A 22,855-nucleotide genomic window follows, 5' to 3' on the forward strand; every position below is an offset into this window, starting at 1 on the left:
CCAGTGGTTGAATGATTTATTTACATAATGTCACATTTCTTAAAGCTTCACATTGTGATTAGGATGCCAGGGGACTTCAAATAGGGTCTAAGATGTTGGCCATTGCAGTGTATATGTCTGAGGGTAGGAGGGAGTTAAATATCTCAAAAAAATTGGAAAATGTGTTAATGAACATTAATACATAAACATTTATTATTTACTAAGACCACGGAATAGCCTTAATAGTCTATATGGCCAAAACATCTCCTTTCTGTTTCAGCCTGAGTGTCTCTCAAGTAAAATAATATAAAACAAAAGTGTTACTTTTACCATCTTTCACATTAGGTTTTTATTTTCATGCCAATTATAAGAAATACATGAATAAAATAAAAACGTCACCAGTTTGACCAATGGCTGCATGTAGACGGAGGTACCAGTAGTGGCAGTAAAAAGGCGGGAATTAAGCAACGTGACTAAAGTGCTTTCATTTTCCAACATTATTATGCTCAAATTTAAAATACAGAGTTTTCAGTAAAATTAGCGAATCAACAATAGTTATAAGAAAACTAAGGTAAGGGTAAAAATAAAAAGCCACTACAGGCAACGAGTTTAACCTGGCGTTTTCCTCATCCTGCCGCTATAATAATTTTTGACAGAATTCTTTCTGTTGGAAGATAAGATTTTACAAGCTGCCTTTTATTTTGACGGAGAAGTAAACGCAGGTGAAATAAGGTAATAACGTCATTACAGCTCCGTAAAATGAGCAGTTGCTGGAAAGTCGTGACTTTCCAGCAATTGCTCATTTTACGGAGCTGTAATGACGTTATTACCTTATTTCACCTGCGTTTACGACACAAACTAACCTGGCCATAGAATATTTGCCAATATTAATTATTAATTATTTATTTTATCAGATTTACCAAGGGGTTGGGTTGCTTTATATTAGTCATTACATAGCCCAAGTGTTCCAAAAGCAGTCCAGCTTACCGCAGGATCTATTACATGTTCCTGTCCACTGTGAATGCCACTGCCAGAACCGTGATTCATGATATGATTGGGCCAGCCCTATGTCAGTAAAGAAAATAACAAATGTACCGCAGACCAGCGTGTTTCAAGAGCCGGTGCTTAGGAAACAAACTCTTGCGCTGACATTGTTTTGCCGAATGTACTACGCAAGAAAGACCCACGCGAAAGGGATTGGTGTTCAACAATGTGATTGGACCAGCCCACTGTCAATCTCGCCGCTGATCTACTTGGTTTTATGGGCCGGTCAGACCAAAAAAGGGTCGGCACTGTCGGTCCACCGGGAAAATGCCCGGTATGCCAGATGGCCAGTCCGTCTCTGCCACCGTCTGACCGAAACTTTTTGGCTTAGCCCTGGAGCCCTAGAATAATGAGATGAGTGGCGTTGCACCTTTGAACTGATGCCGCCCTGGATATTGCTTTTGCAAAGACAGAATAGACAGTTCTGTGTGATGTTCCTTGGAAATGGATAAAGATGCATATGTGCGTGGAACAGTGGCTCAGTGGGGCAGTGGTGGCTCAGCGGTTAGAGCGCCGGGATATTGATAACAGGGTTGTGGGTTCGATTCCCGGGCTCAGCAAGCTGCCACTGTTGGGCCCTTGAGCAAGGCCCTTTACCCTCTCTGCTCCCCGGGCGCTGGAGTTGGCTGCCCACCGCTCTGGGTGTGTGTGTGTGTACTCACTGCCCCTAACACGTGTGTGAGTGTGTGTTCACTACCAGATGGGTTAAATGCGGAGGACACATTTCGCTGTACAGTCTACACTGTACGGTGACAAATACGTGCACCTTTACCTTAACATGTGCCTTCTTCAGTGCTGGACAATGATCCATGCTGTCTTCTCTATTTTTCAAAATTGTCTTCAAAAAGACAGGTATCCCACTCTGTATCTTGGGTTGAAAACTCTCAAAGTTTTAATAGTGACACAGTGTTTTTAAAAAAACCCAGTGAATCATACAAATTGTTTACTGTTGACAGGGTGCCTCGACATGTGAATGGCTTTTGATTCTCATGGAAATGGTAGGTTAAGGCATCAAACGTAACGATGCATTCATTACTGCTGTTCGATTAAAGGCTATCTTCTGCAGCGTGTGTTTAACGCAGAACAACGGCCTCAGCTTTATAATCAAACACCATAATTCATATAAAAATCCTGCTCAACAAAGCGCCAGGCATCACTGCCATAACCATTCTTTCGATGTTTGTTTTGCTGCCCTCCTTAGGCCAAAGATTGCTAGTGCAGGTGATGGGCTGTTTCCAAAAACATAAACGCACATTCGGTAATCTACCACCTCTTTGCTAAGATCTGTTTTCTCTGAACCACAAGAACTCTAAGAAGTCACTGTAATTGTTGCACAAAACAATAGAACAATAGAACATTTATATGCTGTTACTGCACTGGTTATTTTCTGAATCTGGGGAGCACTCAAATGAGACTGTTGTTAAGGTCTGGTACAGAAGGCGAAACCACATTCAGTGAGATTTTGTCGTATTGTTTACTGGAATCGAAGACCACAAGTCTGCGTCGTTGACTCCTGTTCCATGATCTGGATGAAGGTTAGCTCCTCAATGGAATGGGCAAGCGGATTGTCATAATCTGTTGTACAGACGTTTTTCCCATATTATCTTTTATCTTTTTATTGTATTTGATTCTCACATGGAATAAGGTTAGTTGGTCTTTCATTGCCGAGGATGCAGATCTTCAGGGCATTTGCTATGTTTGCTTTATGAGCGCCCCCTATGCATTCTTTACCTGTTTTGACCCGCCCAGTCCAGCCTTTGCACATATGATGCATTGTGAGGGCCATTGTGTTTGAGAGGTTTTGCCGTAAGGTGGGATCTCTGTTTTGGGTGGTGGTGGTGATACACAGCTTCGGGACACAGCTTGGCATCAGGATCTCTGATCATGTTGTTGGGTATTTCACCTACACTCAGTGTAGGTAATGCAATGTTTGTTTTTCCATCTATACTTTCTGCTGTAAATTCCATTCTCTTTTGCCAGCTGTTCCCACCATTCATGTGCAGGTTTTAAGTGTGTATGACATCAAATACAAAAATAAACTAGCCAAAGACATATTGCTTTGGTTATCTAAAATCGCATAAAGTTTAGCAGCTCCAGCTAGCTTTATGTGGATTTTTAAGTATTTTTGAAGTAAGGATTAATATTCTGCCGTAGAAGCCATCCTCCTTTCATCTTCTTTTTCTTTTTTTTATGTTTGCCTTTAGAATATGCTGGAATTTATTTAAGTCTATTCTTCCCTCTCCTAGTAAAATGTTCAGTTTTGCCACTGGCTGCAACGCAAGCCCAAAGTATGATCAGTTCCACAGTCAGTTTGAATTGTCTTTCCAGCAATCTTACAGGCAGTTCTATTAAAGTTTCCCTGGTCTTCCAGACATCAATTTGACCTCCGCTGTACCGGTAACTGACATTTCTTAATTACAATTGAAACTGCTTAGCTACATGGAAACTGCTTAGCTTTCTTTTGGGAGTGACTTTTGGGAAACTTACCCGAAGGCTCAACTCTCTTCGAGGTGTCTAATCTTTTGCACGTTGCTCCTTTTTTGCAAATTGAACAAAACAAAAAAATGCTTCTTCTTTACCTTAATTTATTTTGGAGATCAATCTTCTACTCACTTAACTATTCACATTAAAAGAAAACAACCAAGGTACTTTAAAGTTTACATGCCACTCTATCCCAAGTTGGTTTTTGCATTTAGAATGTACCTTTGCAAGATTTTGTTTTTAATTAAGATTTTTCTACTAAACTGATTTTGTTTTGTGGTTCAAAAAACATTTGTAGACATCTGTAGGTTATAGTCATGGGCAAAAATATTTACGCCTCTACACATCTTTCAGAAAATACACCACATCTCCCACATTACTGATGCAATTACAAATGCTGTGGTACGATGTAAATATTTTTTTTTTCTCTTTTTACTTTTGACCATTCTCAACACCCCAGCAGCAATGAGAATAGCTAAATAAGTTTAAATAAAATCAGTCAGATTTTTAATATGTCATGTTTGTCATGTTTGTTTATCAAGTAGTATACTTGTATTTATTATGCAACGCTATCTTTGTTGTGTTAAGTCAGTTTGTTCGCTTAGTATATGTTTGGTATATATTTTTATTAAACACTAGTCATAAGTGTGTGTGGCAGACAATCTGAAAAACATTGTGCCATCATTCTGCAACATTTATCTTGTCCAACCATATCTAAAACATAGTATATTAAACGTTTCTTAAGTGACTTTTTCTCCCAGAAGTGCAGTGGAATAATTTGGTAAGTACCCTCGATTTTACTCCCTCTCTCTCTCTCTTGCTCTCATCACCCATCACATGCTCTTGATTGACTGAGCAGTCCTCAGTTCCATCTTAACCGCACACTGTACCTAATATATTCACTTTTAGTTAGTGTTGAGTTCCAGTGTTTTCCACTCATCTAAACTGGATTTACCCCAATAGTCGAGGTAAGATCACTTTTTTTAATGTGCTATGCACAAAATGATTACAGACAAATGGACTCCTACCACTGAATACTGTCATTTACAGTGTAAAAGAAAACTTGCAATGAAGCTGTTTTTAAATGTTCTTGTTGCTGCTTAATTTCCCTTTTAAAAGCCCTTTTATTTGATTTTGCCTCATACACAGGAGAACATGCATATAATGTCTGTAAATTGTTTTATTAGGTAATATTCTACTTTAAAGAAAGACATTTTTATTTTGGATTTTTCCCTTGATAAACAACTATCCTGTCTGCATTAGCTTTGCGACCTACCTTTGTAACGCGTCATGCTTCTAGTAGAAGTTTCTAAATCAGGTTTTACAGTTCATATGACTACTGAAACAACCACTCACAGCTGAACTGAACTCATCACATGTATGACATTTGGAATTAGTTGGTTCTTGAGGTATGTTTGTAACAGAGGTCTTGTAGATTCTGATGTAAATCATACAGATTGATATACAATGGTTATACAATTCCCTAAAAGTGAGAAAACTGGAATATATATACACCGGTTTTTATTTAAACTCTTACTACATGCGTTCACTGCAAGTAAGACAAAAGGAGACATACTTAGTATGTCGTTTTTAGTATCAAAGTAAGTGACTAAACTGGCAGTTTAATTAAGCGGTTAGCTCCATTTTACATTTGACATTGAGATAGAAAAGACAGGCAGATGCAACTTGGTGAGAAAACAATTTATCAAGACTGTTTTTCATACCTAATAGAAACTTAAATTAAAAGCATTGTATTAAGGGTTTAGTTTAGTTTGTTGCTTTTCAGTTTCAAAACCATGCAGCTTTTAAGCACGGAAACATTAAAAACCTGTTAAACCAAGTTAATGAACCTGTAATTGGAATGAAATCCATAGTTAGCATGTGCATGTTAATTTTGTCACCTACTCTGTGCTTAAGTAGTTTATTTGTTCATGTATGTTGTTCTTAACTTGCTTGGTTGTTTAATGCCTTAGACCTCGTCATTTCATTTTTACATTTAAGTAAATCTGCATGAATGAGTCAGATTTGCAGCATGAGTTGAGGACGACAACTGGTCATCCATGACTACACCAAAGCTTTGTTCTTCTGTAGATTGAATTTAAAGTGATCAGCTGCCATCCAAGACGAGACGTCAGTGAGACATGCTTAGATGCAGGTAGAAATCTGTGCGTCAGAAGGTAGGGGAAAAAAGGATGAGTGCAGTTTCATATTTACCACTGAAGACCTATTGTTGATAGGTCGATATGTTGATATTTTTAACAGTTTTATTAATTGATGAACATGACTGGTGCAGATTCTTTAAACGTAATTACTGATATGTAATGTTCAATATAGAATTCCTTGGACCATTAAGTCAGTATTGATGTTTTTTGCTGAATATGGAGTAAAAATATGGACTGCAGCATAAATTTGTTGGCATTTTAGATATATATATATTTTTTTTTTAATTGGAGCATTTTTATGTGAATAAACAAATTGAACAACATTTAATTATATTGGCTTTACACTCCATGATTATTTCACTTTCTTGGTTAATCTTTGTTTGTGCTGGAGTTTCATTTCATATATTCACAGATTTAGTGAAGATGAATAAGTAACTTTTGCTAACCAAACTGTATTATTTGTTTTTATGGTCTAATGCACTACTGCTGTGACTCGGAGGTCACAAGTTAAAATCCCAAGTCATGCTGTTTATCAGTGGACGGAGACAAAGAGAGCACAATTGGCCAATTGGCTCTCTCAGGGTGGGTAAATGGTGTTCTCTTTCCTCTCTTGGCGTCTGTGCAGTACAGTGGAGCTGGGGGCCTGGTGCTTTCCTCTGAGCGTGTTGGCTGGCAAATCCACTATACGAAAACACACATCCATTCCCTTACAAACTTTAAGTACTTGTGTTATTCTCTGATAAAACAACACAGAGTTAGTTTAAAAGGTTAATACGGTGTCTGGCAAAGCTCAACACACTGCAAAAGAAAAATGAGTTGCAAACTCAGAAAACATGTCTTTTAAAATACACATGGACTCCATTTAAGAAAGTGCAGCACATTCACTGATGCAGTGCAGGTTTTATTTAGGACAATCACACCCGATTGTCATCCCATTGATTGAGACACCCATTGATTTGTTTCATTTGTTTGAGTTGGTTCTCCTTACTTACTTCTAGGACTTTTAGGATAATAAAGTTTAAGGTCAAATGTAATGGGTTCACAAACTTTCAAGCACACAAGGTCCCTTTCAGTGTCCTCCAAAAACAACACTTGTGTTGTGACTGGAATTGCAGTGGTTCTGAAGTTGCATTTGTTTTGTCCGTTTGCATCATGTCTGTGCATTTCATAAATGTAGAGCATTTGTTGACATTTTGATGAAAGTTCCCTCATATATTCTAAACTCATCAGCAGTCTGTTCTGAGAATCTGGGATTTTCTCATTGCAGGGCTAAGGTGGACTCTTGTGAGTAGCTGCTTCCCTGCAGTTATGGACGTTGTGGTACAGCTTTATACCTCCTCTCCAGCAAGCTTACCATGCTGAGTGATGCCTCCAACGTGATGTACATGCTCCTGGAGCTACTAATTGCTCTGCTCTCCATCATGGGCAATGTACTTGTTTGCTGGGCAGTGTGTCTTAACACCAACCTCCAGAGCATCACCAATTTTTTTGTAGTCTCCTTGGCTATAGCAGACATAGCTGTAGGTGTTTTGGCAATACCATTCTCTGTTGTGATCAGCACAGGTTTCTGTGCCAATTTCTATGGTTGCCTGTTTATTGCCTGTTTTGTGTTAGTGTTGACACAAAGCTCCATTTTCAGCCAACTGGCAATAGCCATTGATCGCTACATTGCCATCAAGATTCCACTTAGGTAAGTGGATAGAATAGGTGTAAATCAACATATTGTTTCAGATCATGTTTTGTAACCCCTCTACAATGTCTTTAAGGATTTCTTTTTTAATTTATATAGAAAATCTGTTTCAATGGAATATCACTGAGGCTCTTATTCCTGATATTAGTGGTATTTATAATAATAAACAAAATAAGAGCAAATTTTATATTAGACACCAATTATAATTGCTCATAACTATCATTTATCACTAATGACAGGTTGTAAATATAAAGTAATATAAAATTCCATCTCATAAAGATGAATGCATTCTGGTAACTCATGCAGTCATTATCTCTAGCCCTTGAGTAGCTTCATACACTGTACATAGGAGGATGTCTGTGTTTACCATACTGTCTGTCCGTCTGACTGGCAATCCCGAAGGGCAATACAGGGCCAGGATTATTTTCTTTCTACATCACTTATTGAACTTTCACATCTGCAGAAAGTAAAAGAAACAGGCCAAAAAACTCAGCTGTTCTCCCACACTGACCAAACATTACTGAAAATAGATTCCAACTCATTGAGTTGACATTTCAAGTTGCATTTTTCCAATTTTTTTCTCCTGTAAGCATGGTTCAATTAAGTTCTATGGCTGTCTACAACTGTTATTATTAAGTGGTTTAAAGGAGATTACAGCCTTTAGTAGTATGTTTAACATCCATGAAAATGCAACCTATTGTAATTATATAATGATTCATGTTTATAAAAACACACAAGTCTCACATTCTCTGGCTGTCTCTCTTTCTTTTTCAGGTACAACAGCTTAGTGACTGGGAAGCGTGCCAAAGGCATCATTGCAGTCTGTTGGGTTCTGTCTGTAATAATTGGTCTGACACCTATTCTGGGCTGGCACGAGATCCATAGAGTGGAGCTCTTTAACAGCAGCTGTCCTGCAGGCATGATGGAGTGTCTTTTTGAGAAGGTGGTTGTCATGGATTACATGGTCTATTTTAACTTCTTTGCCTGTGTATTAGTGCCTTTGCTTTTTATGCTGGCTATTTACTTGTGCATCTTTATGGTGGCACGCCACCAGCTTAAATGCATTAAGATGAAATCCATGCCGTGTGAGCTCAAGTCACGCTCCACCCTACAAAAGGAGATCCAGGCAGCTAAGTCACTGGCCATCATTGTTGGACTGTTTGCAGTCTGCTGGCTGCCACTGCATATTATCAACTGTTTTACTCTGTTTTGTTCACAGTGTGACCGGCCAGCTGTGTGGATTATGTACTTGGCTATTATCCTCTCTCATGCTAATTCTGTGGTAAACCCATTCATTTATGCTTACCGCATCCGAGAATTCCGGCATACCTTTCGAAAGATTGTTTACTTTTATATATTAGGTCGACAAGATCCTCTGTTAAGCAGATTAACTTCAGTCCATACCATCATGACAGATTCATTTAGTGTGAAGATCAACAGTATTACTAACAATATTACTAACAACTGTTAATGTAACAAAAATCAATTCCAGTCAGTATTTCAACTGTATACCTGTCAAGTGCCAGCCAACTTGCAATGGGTATCAAACTGCATTATTCATTTCCCAAGAGTTCCCTTGCCAGGCCCTTTTACTACAAAGCTGGAGGAAAGAGAAGGGAGGAATGTGGTATCATTGTTGATCTTTTTTACTTATTTTATGTTATTTAAATAGCAGTGTCAATCATTTATTGTTTATTCTTGTAGGTTTCATTAAGGTACCCTTGATTGTGAACACTGAATGGGCAAGTCATGACCAAATTTATCTTAACCTTAATAGGGGACAAAATGTCAAAATACAATAAGCATGAACGTCTAAAGCATAAACTGGCTACACTGGAAGAGCCAACAAATGTTTTTGTTGTTGTTTTTTTTTGTTTGTTTTTTTGTTATTCATGGCAAAATGATTAACCTAATTTACTATTGGAGATCATTTTTCATTTTATGTTTATTTATTTGTTTCTTTGCCATCAAAAAGCTTATATTTTAATGATTTTTTTCATTGCCTGGGCACACTCTTAAAAGAAATTAATATTGGTCAATTGTATGTAGAATGTCATTGTCACAGAATGTTTAAAATCAGATGTGACATTTACTAAATAAAGTTAATTAAACTAAATAAGTAAACACAATGCAAGTTTAACTTATAAATGAAGATGATTGAATACATGTAGATCCAACATTTTAAAGTCCTTCATCATTTGAATAATCATCCTTATTCAAAGACAATGTAGCTCCACCACTACCACTAATCCAAGGCATGGCTAAGAACATATGGCAAGAAGAAGTATTTATTTATTGTCTTGAAACAATCATCTTTATCATAGGCCTTCAGTAGTACAAACGCTGAAGGAAACTTCATAATGAACCTCAACTTCATTATGGCTATCTTCCAGTAATGGGAAAAATAATGATGCTATCCCCAAAGAATATGCCTCTTGAGGTTTTGTGCTCTGTCACACACTGTGGGGTCCTGTGACTATTTTCCATTATTTTTCATATGTCCCGAATGATTTCAAGTTACAGTGTCAGGAGATGGTGAGAGCTTCTTGTCCAACTATACATTTGCCTTTTAGGGTTGAGGGCTATGCCAGTCCAGTATTATGTCATTAAAAAGACTAATATAAGGTCTACAGGAGATTCCAGTCATCTTGTCATATCTGGAGTCTGTTCATGCCTTGTAAAAAAAACTCATGATCCAAACAACGTATTTAAAACATAATTTAAAGTTATTTTTAGACCCATGGAATTTATATTGCATCTGCATCAAGACAATGTGTAATGGGTTTACTATTTATGCATACATAATCATTTGACTGTGGTGGAAAAACCGTGACAGAAATGAAAAGCTGAGTCTCTGAGTCAGGATCAAAGTGAGTAACAAATTTATTGGAGTAAGACAATGCAATGCATAAAATCTTCCTCTCAGCAAAACTTCAGATTTCTTTATACCCTCAGCCCCAACCTGGTTATACTACAATGTAGTTAGAAGCAAAATCATCACTGTATAACATATTTACTCTTTTGCAACTGTTAGCAGTGTTCGGGCACATTCTGTCCCCAGTGCACCCTCCTCACACCGGCCTTGACTGGTGTCGGCCAGCATATCTATGCAGCCTGGGGTGAAAGAGGAAGAGAGGAACAGGATGTGTCAGCACACCGCTATCTGCTACATATAAGTTGGCTGCCTGTACAGAGAGTTCGAAAACTAACAGTTCTAGTTACACAAGCATACTGTAATCATCAGGTCATCACTGATTAAAATAAATTAATAATGCCCTCTTACTGATTAGGAATTACTTTAATAAACAAATTCCATCACAAGACATATATACTTTACCTCAAATCTATGTATCAAATATCCCACATATTTTAAGCCATACAAAGGACAATACAAATCTTAAAGAATAAATAATTAAAACGTAGATTATTTTCCCTAGTACTACAACTGCTAATGATAATATACAGTACAACAGGGTCTCTATTTTGGTAAGTGTGTGGTGTGTGGTGTGGGGTGTGGTGTTCACTCTCTATCTCATGAATGACAAAAGCTTGCCTGTGAGAAACCATATGTTAAAATGTGGTAAATGTGGTGTGAGACTGACTAATGTCCAGCAAATTTTGATACCCTATACAGAAACTAAAAATGATCACTCGTTTGCAGGTTGCTTAACTAACCAGATAAAGCAATGTATCTAGAAATTGGATACCATTTTCCTTTAAAACAAATTCTCAGATAAAGAATAAATTAACTTTTTGACCTACAAGACCTACAATCACACAGGAGATAAAGTAGCACAAATCAGTTCACACTAAAACTGACGCTTATATGTAAAATAACAATTTTGTGGGAATATTTTTATCTAAACCACCCAATCACTCAATAAATGTTCAAAACAAGAAATGATGCAGAAATACCTCCAGCTCTAAAGTCAAAGATAGGCAGGTTTAAAACTTAATGTAAACAAAGTTTTGAAGGAGATTTAAAGACTAAATCACTAATATATAATGTGTCAATTTGAGACAGCCAGTGTTTCCCAAGGCAGTCTAAATAAGTCTGATTCTGCTTGCAGTTTATATATCTTTCTTATCTGGACTTCTGGACAAAGGCTACTTCAACATATATTTTGTTGTCCAATGTGGTTGATTCAATTCCGCTTGTATCGAGGTGATGTACTTCTATTTCCACCTAGATAAAAAAAAAAAAAAAAAAAAAAAAATATATATATATATATATATATATATATATATATATACAGTCATGCCCGAAAGTATTCATACCCCTGTCAAAGTTTGACTTAAATTTACTTTTATTTAACCAGAAATTATATTTTTGCCTGGAAATGACACAGGCATCTCCCAGGAGATAACACGATGATGTACAAGAGGCATCATTGTGGGAAAAAATATTTCTCAGCTTTTATACACATTTGAACAAAAAGTGGCATGTCCAAAATTATTCATACCCTTCTCAATAATTAATAGAAAAGCCTTTATTGGCTATTACAGCAATCAAACGCTTCCTGTAATTGCTGACCAGCTTTTTGCATGTCTCCACTGGTATTTTTGCCCATTCATCTTTAGTGATGAGCTCCAACTCTTTGAGGTTCGAGGGTCTCCTTGCCATCACCCTGATCTTTAGCTCCCTCCACAGATTCTCAATTGGATTCAAGTCAGGACTCTGGCTGGGCCACTGCAAAACATTAATGTTTTTGTCTGCTAACCATTTCTTCACCACTTTGGCTGTGTGTTTTGGGTCGTTGTCGTGCTGAAATGTCCACCGGTTCCCAAGGCCAAGTTTCTCTGCAGACTGCCTGATGTTGTTGTTGAGAATCTTGATGTATTGCTCTTTTTTCATGGTGCCATTTACTGCAATCAAGTTCCCTGGTCCATTGGCTGAAAAACACCCCCAAAACATTAGGTTCCCACCACCATGTTTGACAGTGGGGATGGTGTTCTTAGGGTTGAAGGCTTCTCCTTTTTTACGCCAAATGGTGCACACATCATTGTGGCCAAACAATTCAATTTTTGTTTCATCTGACCATAAAACAGAACACCAGAAGTCTTCTTCTTTGTCCAGATGAGCATTTGCAAAGGTCAAGCGGGCTTTTGTGTGCCTTTTCTGGAGAAGTGGTGTCCTCCTTGGCCTGCGTCCGTGGAACCCAGCAGTGTGCAGTGTCCGTTGAACTGTCTGCCTTGAGATGTCGCCACCAGCAGAGTCCAGATTCACCAGGATGGCCTTGGTGGTGATCCTTGGATTTTTCTTCACCTCTCTCACTATTCTCCTGGCCAGCACAGGTGTCACTTTTGGCTTCCGACCACATCTTCTGAGATTTTCCACAGTGCGGAACTTCTTGTATTTTTTAATAATACTTTGCACTGTTGCCACTGGAACTTGAAAACATTTTGATATGGCTTTATAGCCCTTTCCTGACTTGTGAGCGGCCACAATGCACAGCCGCAGGTCCTTAGTGAGCTCCTGTTTTTCTCCTGTTGAGTTGATTAAAACAGCTGTTCCCAGTGAATCAGGGTAATTAGGATGCTTTAAAACAGCTTGGACTATTTGGAATGGTATAGAACTTTGGATTTTCCCATATACTGTGACAGTTTTCAAAGGGTATGAATAATTTTGGACATGCCACTTTTTGTTCAAATGTGTATAAAAGCTGAGAAATACTTTTTCCCACAATGATGCCTCTTGTACATCATCGTGTTATCTCCTGGGAGATGCCTGTGTCGTTTCAAGGCAAAAATATAACTTCTGGTTAAATAAAAGTAAATTTAGGTCAAACTTTGCCAGGGGTATGAATACTTTCGGGCATGACTGTATATATATATATATATATATATATATATATATATATATATATATATGCTGACATACAGTGGATATAAAAAGTCTACACACCCCTGTTCAAATGCCAGGTTTATGTGATGTAAAAAAAATGACAGCAAGACAAATAATTTCACAACTTTTTCCACCTTTAATGTGACCTATAACCTGTACAATGCAATTGAAAAACAAACAGAAACCTTTCAGGTAGGTGAAGTAAAAATAATGTGGTTACATAAGTGTGCATAAGTTTTATAACTGGGGGTGTGGCTGTGTTCAGATTTAAGCAATTACATTCAAACCCATGTTTAATTGGAGTCAGCACACACCTGTCACCAATGAAAGTGCCTCTGATCAACCCCAAATAAAGTTCAGCTGTTCTAGTAGGCTTGTCCTGACATTTTTGTAGTCATATCTTCCAGCACAAGCCATGGTTCGCAAAGAGCTGCCAGCGCATCAGAGGGATCCCATAATTCAAAGATATCAGTAAGGTAAAGGCTACAAAAGCATTTCCAAGTCATTAAATATACCATGGAACACAGTGAAGACTGTCATCATCAAGTGGAGAAAACATGCACAACAGTGACATTACCTAGAACAGGACATCCGTCCAAATTTGATGATAAGACAAGAAGAAAACTGGTCATGGAGGCTGCCAAGAGGCCAACAGCAACACTAGGAGCTGCAAGAATTTCTGGCAAGGACTGGCTGTGCAGTACATGTGACAACAATCTCCCATTTTCTTTCTCCCAACGGAAGCCTTATCTTTCAAAGAAAAACATCCAAGCCTGGCTTAATTTGGACATCTGGAATCTCCCAAACGCATGTGGGAAAATGTGTTATGGTCTGATGAAACCAAGGTTGAACTTTTTGGACATAATTCCAAAAGGTATATTTGGTGCAAAAATAACACTGCTCATCACCAAAAGAACACCATAACTACAGTGAAGCATGGTGGTGGCAGCATCATTCTTCGGGGCTGTTTTTCCTCAGCTGGAACTGGGGCCTTAGTCAGGGTAGATGGAATTATGAACAGTTCCAAATACCAGTCAGTGTTGGCACAAAACCTCCAGCCTTCTGTTCAGGAACTTCATCTTTCAGCACAACAATGACCCAAAGCACACATCTAAATCAACAAACGAATGGCTTCACCGGAATAAGATTAAGGCTTTGGAAGGGCCCAGCCAAAGTCCAGACCTGAATCCCATTGAACATCTGTGGGGTGATCTGAAGAGGGCTGTGCACAGGAGATGTCCTCGCAATCTGTCAGATTTGGAGCAGTTTTGCAAAGAAGAGTGGGCAAATATTGCCACATTAAGATGTGCCACGCTGATAGGCTCCTCCCCAAAAGGACTGAGTGCTGTAATAAAAGTCAAAGGTACTGCAACAAAGTATTAGTTTAAGGGTGTGCATATTTATGCAACCAGGTTATTTTAAGTTTTTATTTTATATTTTTCCACTGTAAAGGTTTTTCAACTCTGCCTGTCCTATCCTAAGGCCTAGTTGCTCATATACTTTTTTAATGCTTTTATACAAATCTTTCCATCATTTCCCCTATTATAACTTTGTTATGATCAACACATTATGCTCTTCTTGATTGGCAAAAGTATTGTTATTACACATGAATAACATAGGCAGATGAGTATCGGAATAGCATAGTACAAGTGGATAACATAGGTAGATGAGTATATGGCTTACTACAAAGGACTTTATTGTCAAACCATTCCATATGCCAGTTCCTTAATACAATGTGATTACATTTAAACATGTCTACATTTTGCTCAAGCTTACACATCTTCATCCTCTAATCTCCAGAAGAGCTTCCTTCATAGCTTTTCTAATTTCATGTCTAACATGCAAATATTGAAACATGGAATAATCATGAGTTGACTTAGACAAAAATTATTTATACAATGGCTATATCAAAAACAACAACAAAAAAAATGAATAAAAGGTTATGTTCTTGAAAACAAAAAAATAATATATAATTTCCCCCTAGGCACCCCATACTTATAGACTGGAGCAAATTATAAACCAAACCCAATCAATAACCAGACACACTGTCATGCAAGGAGAGGCCGCAATGAAACATACATTGATTGTAATAAATCGATTATCACTCCACAGACCCCTTATATGAAAGGGCCATTGGACTGCCAATGCTAAAATCGCTCCTCAGAGCAGACAGTTCACCCTAGTCAGATAACGATTATAACAATGATACGTCCCAAGACCAGCAAGCCAGATTCACTTTTAAGAAGGGATCAAAGTCGGAATGAATTTGGTAAACATCTTCATAAACATATTTTAACGCAAACAATGGATGATTGGGTTGTATCAGGTGAACAAATTTATTTGAGCGAGTGTCATACATCCATGAGCCTGTATTCGAGTGAGAGGTAGATCTACACTGTGTGCAGAATTATTAGGCAAATGAGTATTTTGATCACATCATCCTTTTTATACATGTTGTCCTACTCCAAGCTCTATAGGCTTTGAAAGCCAACTTCCAATCAAGTAAATCAGGTGATGTGCATCTCTGTAATAAGAAGGGGTGTGGTCTAATGACATCAACACCCTATATAAGGTGTGCTTAATTATTAGGCAACTTCCTTTCCTTTGGCAAAATGGGTCAGAAGAGAGATTTGACGGACTCTGAAAAGTAAAAAATTGTGAGATGTCTTGCAGAGGGATGCAGCAGTCTTGAAATTGCCAAACTTTTGAAGCGTGATCACTGAACAATCAAGTGCTTCATGGCAAATAGCCAACAGGGTCGCAAGAAACGTGTTGAAAAAAAAAAGGCACAAAATAACTGCCCATGGATTGAGGAAAATCAAGCGTGAAGCTGTCAAGATGCCATTTGCCAGCAGTTTTCCATATTTCAGAGCTGCAATGTTACTGGAGTATCAAAAAGCACAAGGTGTGCGATACTCAGGGACATGGCCAAGGTAAGGAAGGCTGAAAAACGACCACCTTTGAACAAGAAACATAAGATAAAACGTCAAGACTGGGCCAAGAAATATCTTAAGACTGATTTTTCTAAGGTTTTATGGACTGATGAAATGCGAGTGACTCTTGATGGGCCAGATGGATGGGCCCGAGGCTGGATCAGAGTAAAGGGCATAGAGCTCCACTCCGACTCAGGTGGGGTACTGGTATGGGCTGGTATCATCAAAGATGAACTTGTGGGACCTTTTTGGGTTGAGGATGGAGTGAAGCTCAACTCCCAGACCTACTGCCAGTTTCTGGAAGACACCCTTAAGCAGTGGTACAGAAAGTAGTCGGTATTGTTCCAGAAAAACATGATTTTAATGCAAGACAATGTTCCATCACATGCATCCAAATACTCCATAGCGTGGCTGGCCAGTAATGGTCTAAAAGAAGAAATAATTATGACATGGCCCCCTTGTTGACCTGATCTGAACCCCATAGAGAACCTGTGGTCCCTCATAAAATGTGAGATCTACAGGGAGGGATTTAAATAAGTTGACAGTCATCCTGGTCAGTGGAGGATCGATTTCACCCTCTAGCAGTCTGTAGCTTTGTTGTCCCCAATGTCTGCTGCTTGACCTTGTTGTAATTAACTGCTGTTTTAGAATTTTGAAGGATGGAAGCAACATGGTGTTTACTGTATATCTCTGCAAGTAAAGCCAATTTTGTTTTTATTTTAATTACTTCTGAGCTATTTCTATCAAATTTTGCCATGTAGATGGATAGTCATGACTAAAGCAGTGTTTTTATACTTTTCTTTGTTAAATAAGATTTAGTTCAGGTTATCACCTAATCAGAAGAAGAACCACATTAAGTAAGATGAGGCATACTTGTGATGGAATTCAACTGACACTGGAATGAAATGACTGTCATACATGCAGATATGCTGATTTTAGAAAACTTTGCAGGGGTCTCTTAATTTTTCCAGAGCTGTATATTTAAATCAGAGCTTAACCTACTTATACTTATCCTAAGATAGCAGCTAATCAGTGTATGTCTTTTGTTTGGTTTACTGTTTGTTTTATTATTAAATTAATATTATTAATAATAATATTAATAATTAGTTTAAAATTAATAAATTAGTTTATTAAAAAGATAAGTTTCAAGCTGTTTGATAGACAAGCGTTTTTGCATTATGTGTTTTATTTGATTTTTGAATTAAATTAAATAAATTAAAGAATGTTTCATTCTCGATGTTGGAACAACATGGGCTTATTTTAAACTCCTTCCTTTCATCTCCTTTATCATAAACAGCTCATAAACGGCTAAGCGGTTAGAGCGCCGGGCTATCGATAACAGGGTTGTGGGTTCGATTCCCGGCAAGCTGCCACTGTTGGGCCCTTGAGCAAGGCCCTTTACCCTCTCTGCTCCCCGGGCGCTGGAGTTGGCTGTGTGTACTCACTGCCCTTAGTTCTTAGTGCCCTTTCATCTGCCTTCAAGTCTGCCAGAGTTGTGCCTATCCTAAAGAAGCCAACTCTGGACAGCTTGGACATTGGCAACTACAGACCCATTTCTCTTCTCTCCTTCCTCTCAAAGATTCTCGAACATTCTGTCTCTCTTTCTCACTCTAAACAATCTACAGGACCCTAACCAGTCTGGCTTCAAAGCTACATACTCTACTGAAACTGCTCTCATTGCAGTTACAGAGAAGCTCCATGCAGCTAAAGCTGCCAAACTGTAATTGGTTCTGATCCTTCTTGACCTCTCCGCAGCTTTTGACACAGTGGACCACAAGATCCTCCTGTCTATCCTTGCCAGCCTTGGAATTACCGGCTCTGCATGGCGATGGTTTGCATTGTACCTGCAGGGACACTCATACCAGGTAACATGGCAAGGGGACACGTCCGCTCCTTGTAGTCTCTCCACTGGTGTTCCACAAGGCTCGGTTCTTGGTCCTACTAGCTCTCTTGGTAAAGTGATATCCTCTCATGGATTCTCTTACCACTGTTACGCCGATGACACTCAACTCAGCTCACCACCTCAAACTTAACTCCAGCAAGACGGAGCTGCTGTACATCCCGGGAACTGCTGAACCTAAAAACGATCTCGCCATCTCCTTTGAGAACTCACTGGTCACTCCTTCTACAGAAGCCTGAAGCCTTGGTGTAGTCATGGATGATCAGTTATCGTTATCAAGTCATGTTGCAAACGTAACTCGGTCATGCAGATTTCTCCTGTACAACATCCAGAGAATTCAACCCTTCCTCTTTAGAGAGGCCGTCCGGGTGCTTGTTCAGTCTCTCGTCACTTCCAGACTTGACTATTGCAACTCACTTCTGGCTGGTCTCCCTCTGCGCACCATCAGGCCCCTGCAAGTATGGCTTGGCTGGACAACTAGTAATAATATTCTTTCAGTATTGGACAGTATTTAAAAATTACTTGAGTATTTGGCCCCCTGTTGTTTACCATTTATATTAATAACCTTGGCAACAATATTTCCAATGCCAATATGCACTTTTATGCTCATGAACCTATTTTCTAGTTGTGCCCATCACTAGCAGATGCCCCACAAATGTACAGGAAGCATTTGTGATTATTCAGTGCAATCTTTAATGTTAATTCTTAATGATCAAAAAATAAAATCTATGGTATTCTCTAAAATGTTTACACATGAACTACTTGCATCTCAAAGTTATACACTGTCTGGTAAACCAATAGAATTAATTTCCTCTTATGAATATTTGGGTATTATGTTAGATGAAAATCTTCCTTTAAATTGCATGTCGAACACATGCACAAGTTATAAGTGGGATTTTATTTTAGATTTTGGGGATATCTCATACAGACATGCCCCAAAGACAGCACTGGATTCTGTTTATCATTCTGCATTGAGATGTATAACACATGCTAGTTATTTAACTCATCACTGTAAACTCTATGAAATTTTCTGTCTGACTTGAAGTACACTGGGTTATTTTTGTGTATAAAGCAATCATTGGTCAGTCTTATATTTGTCTGAATTCATATCAACAAATAAGTCTTTCTATAATATTACGTTCTAAAAACTGACTGAATGATTTTAGACTTTCTTTGACTGAATTATCTTAATGATCACTACTTTTTATATTTATGTTTGCTCTTGTTAAAGTGTATTTGAATGTATGTGTATCTATTCTTATTCAAGATGTAGTTTCTGTGTTTATGTGCTGCTATCTTGGCCAGGGCTCACTTGTAAAAGAGATTTTAATCTTAGTGTGACTAAACAGTTCAATGAAACCACTGCAAAGTTTTGTCATTGTTACATTTTGTGAAAACTGTAAAGTGTAATAGTGTAAATCTGCAAACTAAATTGTACTTTTTTTAAGTAAACTGGTAAAAAAGACATTGTGTATATATATTTATATGTAATATTATGCAAGTAAAATATACTAAAGTATACTAAAGTAAAATACTCCCTGTTTACTCAAAACTGACTATGGCTGTTTTCACACCTGCACTTTTTAGTCTTGTTAAATTGGACTATGGTTCACTCTTGTGACAGTTTAGACAAGTGTGAATACAGTAATCAGTTCATTTGTACTCCACAGGTTTGCCCAGATAATTACAACAGCTCTGAACAGATGTCATCTATGCCAATGTTCTATGTTAACTTGCACAGAAATACGCACTAGTCCAAAACACAGAACCTTCTTCCTGTATCTCTTTTCTTGTTCCCGCCCCAGACAGGTCTGGCCAATCAGCAGAAAGAATATTCTCACATGGTTTGTTGTGACACATTTGGGTAAGCTGGGAATTTTTTCTTGTGTGAAAACAAACCAAACCAATGAGAATACGCTGCAAGTTTGCAAATCAAGCTATAAGTGCAAACTATAGAGCAAACTAACAATAGATATGAAAGCACCCCAAGGTAAGGTTACCTTTTTATGTCCATGTTAATCTTTTTTTAGGCAATTTTAATATTTGTGGATAAATTGTTATCAGCATGTTGTGAATTAACTGTGCCTATTGTGAGTGGCCTACAACTGACCCAGAGACCCGATTAACCAAACCATTTAGTGATCTGAGTCAATGTAGATTTAGATAAGGAACTACAGTAAAGAAAAGAAAATCCAAATAAAATAAAAGTAAAAAAAAAGACATTCAATGCCCCCCTCCGGATGCACCTAATGTCTGTTCATTAAGGTGATCTTTATTATTTATATATTATTTTCAAGATGTTTCTATTTCCCTATTCCAACTATTATTCCTACATTCAATTAATTTTGCCATTATATTAATACAGGCTTGTGCAGTATAGGAAGGATATACAATAGTGCAAGGTCCAGGGCGGAGCCAGACATTTTAAACACCCGGGCTTAGCCTAAATGTCCATAACCATACTGGTAATATTGTTCACAACTATTCACAGTAATTTCTACACTCACTCTGTTGTCCCACTTATGTGTAATTAAACATAAATATTATAACTAAGCTTTTACAGAATGCAGAATCTTAATGCATCCACATCTGTCGGTGCGGCATGCTGTACAAACTTCTGCATTTACCTCAGAGCAGAGAGATGGGCTTGCAATCTTTAAGCTCCACAGATTTCCCAAGTAGGAGCTAGTGGCTAGAAGACAAAACTTAGCTCATTCTAAAAAAGAGAACGTGAAATTGTCCATTTTCATTAATGGTCCATTTTCTTTTTGTGTACAAGGGCTTAGTTAAAGGAACACCCATACATTTGCTGGCCCTACCTGGACAAGAATAGCATGTATGTGAGAATGCTGTTTGTGGACTACAGTTCAGCATTTAACACCATTTTCAGGCTTGACATCTGGGCCTGAACAGCTCTCTGGACAGCTGGATATCGAACTTCTTGATGGGACGACAGCAGGTGGTAAGGATGGGCAGCATCACGTCCTCCTCACTGACACTCAAATCAAATTAAATTTAATTGTAAAGAACTTTTTACAACTGATGTTGTCACAAAGAAGCCTTACAGAATCAGTAATCAGTAAAAAGGCAAGAAATCAACAACATAAGAAGACATGAAAACCTAAGACCCCCGGTGAGCAAGCCACAGGCGATAGTGGAAAGGAAGAACACCCTCAAAGCTGGAGGAAGAAACCCTGGGAGTAACCAAGACTCACGATGGGGACCCATCCTCCTCTGGTCAGAACCATTTCTAAATTAATGATAAAAGTCACTGAACCATCAAGACTGGTGTACTGGTCAGGTGTGCAACAGAATCTTAATGTCTATTATAATAATGGTGTATTATAACTTTGTATAATCATAGCAGTAATGGTAAAAGTAATGAGAGTAATCACAGTTAATGTTGGTAATATTTGTAGTGGCAGATTCCATGCAGATTTTATCACGGCCATTAGGCAGGTAGCAGTGGCAGGTGGGTGTGCAGCTGGCCTTGCACAGATGGTGGGGGAGCCTGGTGGTTGGACTGGTAAAGGGGACCCAGTGGTCAGTCTTCTAACAGGTTGGGCCGGATGAGCAGGCACACCTATTTACTTGGAGAAGGTAAAGAGACAGAGATAGTTCTGAATTAATTTATATAGAGCAGAAAATGTAAATAATATAAACAATCAGACAATATCAAACCTGTACATTTGCTTTAAACAAACTGCTCTAAACTCAGTGCATATTGTAAATATAGAGAATCTATAGTGGATACAATGTGTGTATAGTATACAGCGGGTATAATAAGTATTAACCACGTCACCAATTTTTTAAGTAAGTATATTTCTAAAGGTAGAACTGACATGAAATTCTCACCGAATTCTCACAAAGAAATCAAACCATAAATGTCCATAAATTATGTTTTGTGTAACAATGAGAAATGACAAAAGAAAAAAGTATTGAACACACTGAAATGAACATACTGAAATGTATTTAATACTTCGTACAAAAGACTTGTTGGTGATGACAGCTTAAAGATGCCTCCTATATGGAGAAACTAGTCGCATGCATTGCTTAGGTGTTATTTTGGCCCATTCCTTCACACAAACACTCTTCAAATTCTGAAAGTTCTGTTGGCTCCTTCTATTAACTTTTTAGCTTTAGTTCCTTCCATAGACTTTCAATTGGATTCAGGTCAGGCTGGGCCATTCTACAGCATTTCTTCTTTCTCTCATTTTTCATATTATGAAAATAGCTTCTTTTAGTCTGCTAGAGTCTTTTTTCTATATTTTTATAGCAGTTATAAGATTGCATATAACAAAATACACATTGATGTCAAAGAAGTAACATATTTCCATTTCCAAAAAACTGTAAAAAAAAAAAAAAAAGTACAGTACCAAAAATAAGATGCACGTAAAGTGAGTAAAGTAGTAGTACAATATACAGTACAGTACAGCATTATTGTCTAATAATGTAATAAGAAATTCTAACAATAATATATGTACTATAACTGTAGTATAATATATTAATTAAAATAGGGAGCACTGAAAAATATAATACTTGTAGTAGTATAATAATATAACTTATAGTAGCTCTCAATGTAATGTTATAATGGCATAAACAACCAAAAACATTTGTTCAGTCTTACATGAGAAACGAAATTCCCTGAGATCTGTTATGTTATGCACAGCCCCAAGCTGGACTCTAATTCTTTTCCAGTCTCGTGAGAAATATGAGCAGTTGCCTGGACCAACAGGGTGACGTTGACTCATGGTCCAGTGGCCAATAAGGCGTCTATGTTTTATATGTCTGTGTCCGGTTCAACACTTGCTCAAGTGAAAA

General features: G+C 37.9%; 1 protein-coding gene across 1 annotated transcript; it reads left to right on the top strand.

The window, feature by feature from the left end:
• The first annotated feature begins 7,021 nt into the window (after positions 1-7,021).
• On the top strand, positions 7,022-8,827 carry adora2aa (adenosine A2a receptor a). Its single transcript, XM_072682610.1, has 2 exons — positions 7,022-7,356; positions 8,131-8,827. The coding sequence occupies exons 1-2, from the start codon at positions 7,022-7,024 to the stop codon at positions 8,825-8,827; spliced, it is 1,032 nt and encodes a 343-aa protein (XP_072538711.1).
• Positions 8,828-22,855: the final 14,028 nt, after the last annotated feature.

This window comes from Salminus brasiliensis, chromosome 6 (assembly GCF_030463535.1).
Source record: "Salminus brasiliensis chromosome 6, fSalBra1.hap2, whole genome shotgun sequence".
Lineage (NCBI taxonomy): Eukaryota > Metazoa > Chordata > Actinopteri > Characiformes > Bryconidae > Salminus > Salminus brasiliensis.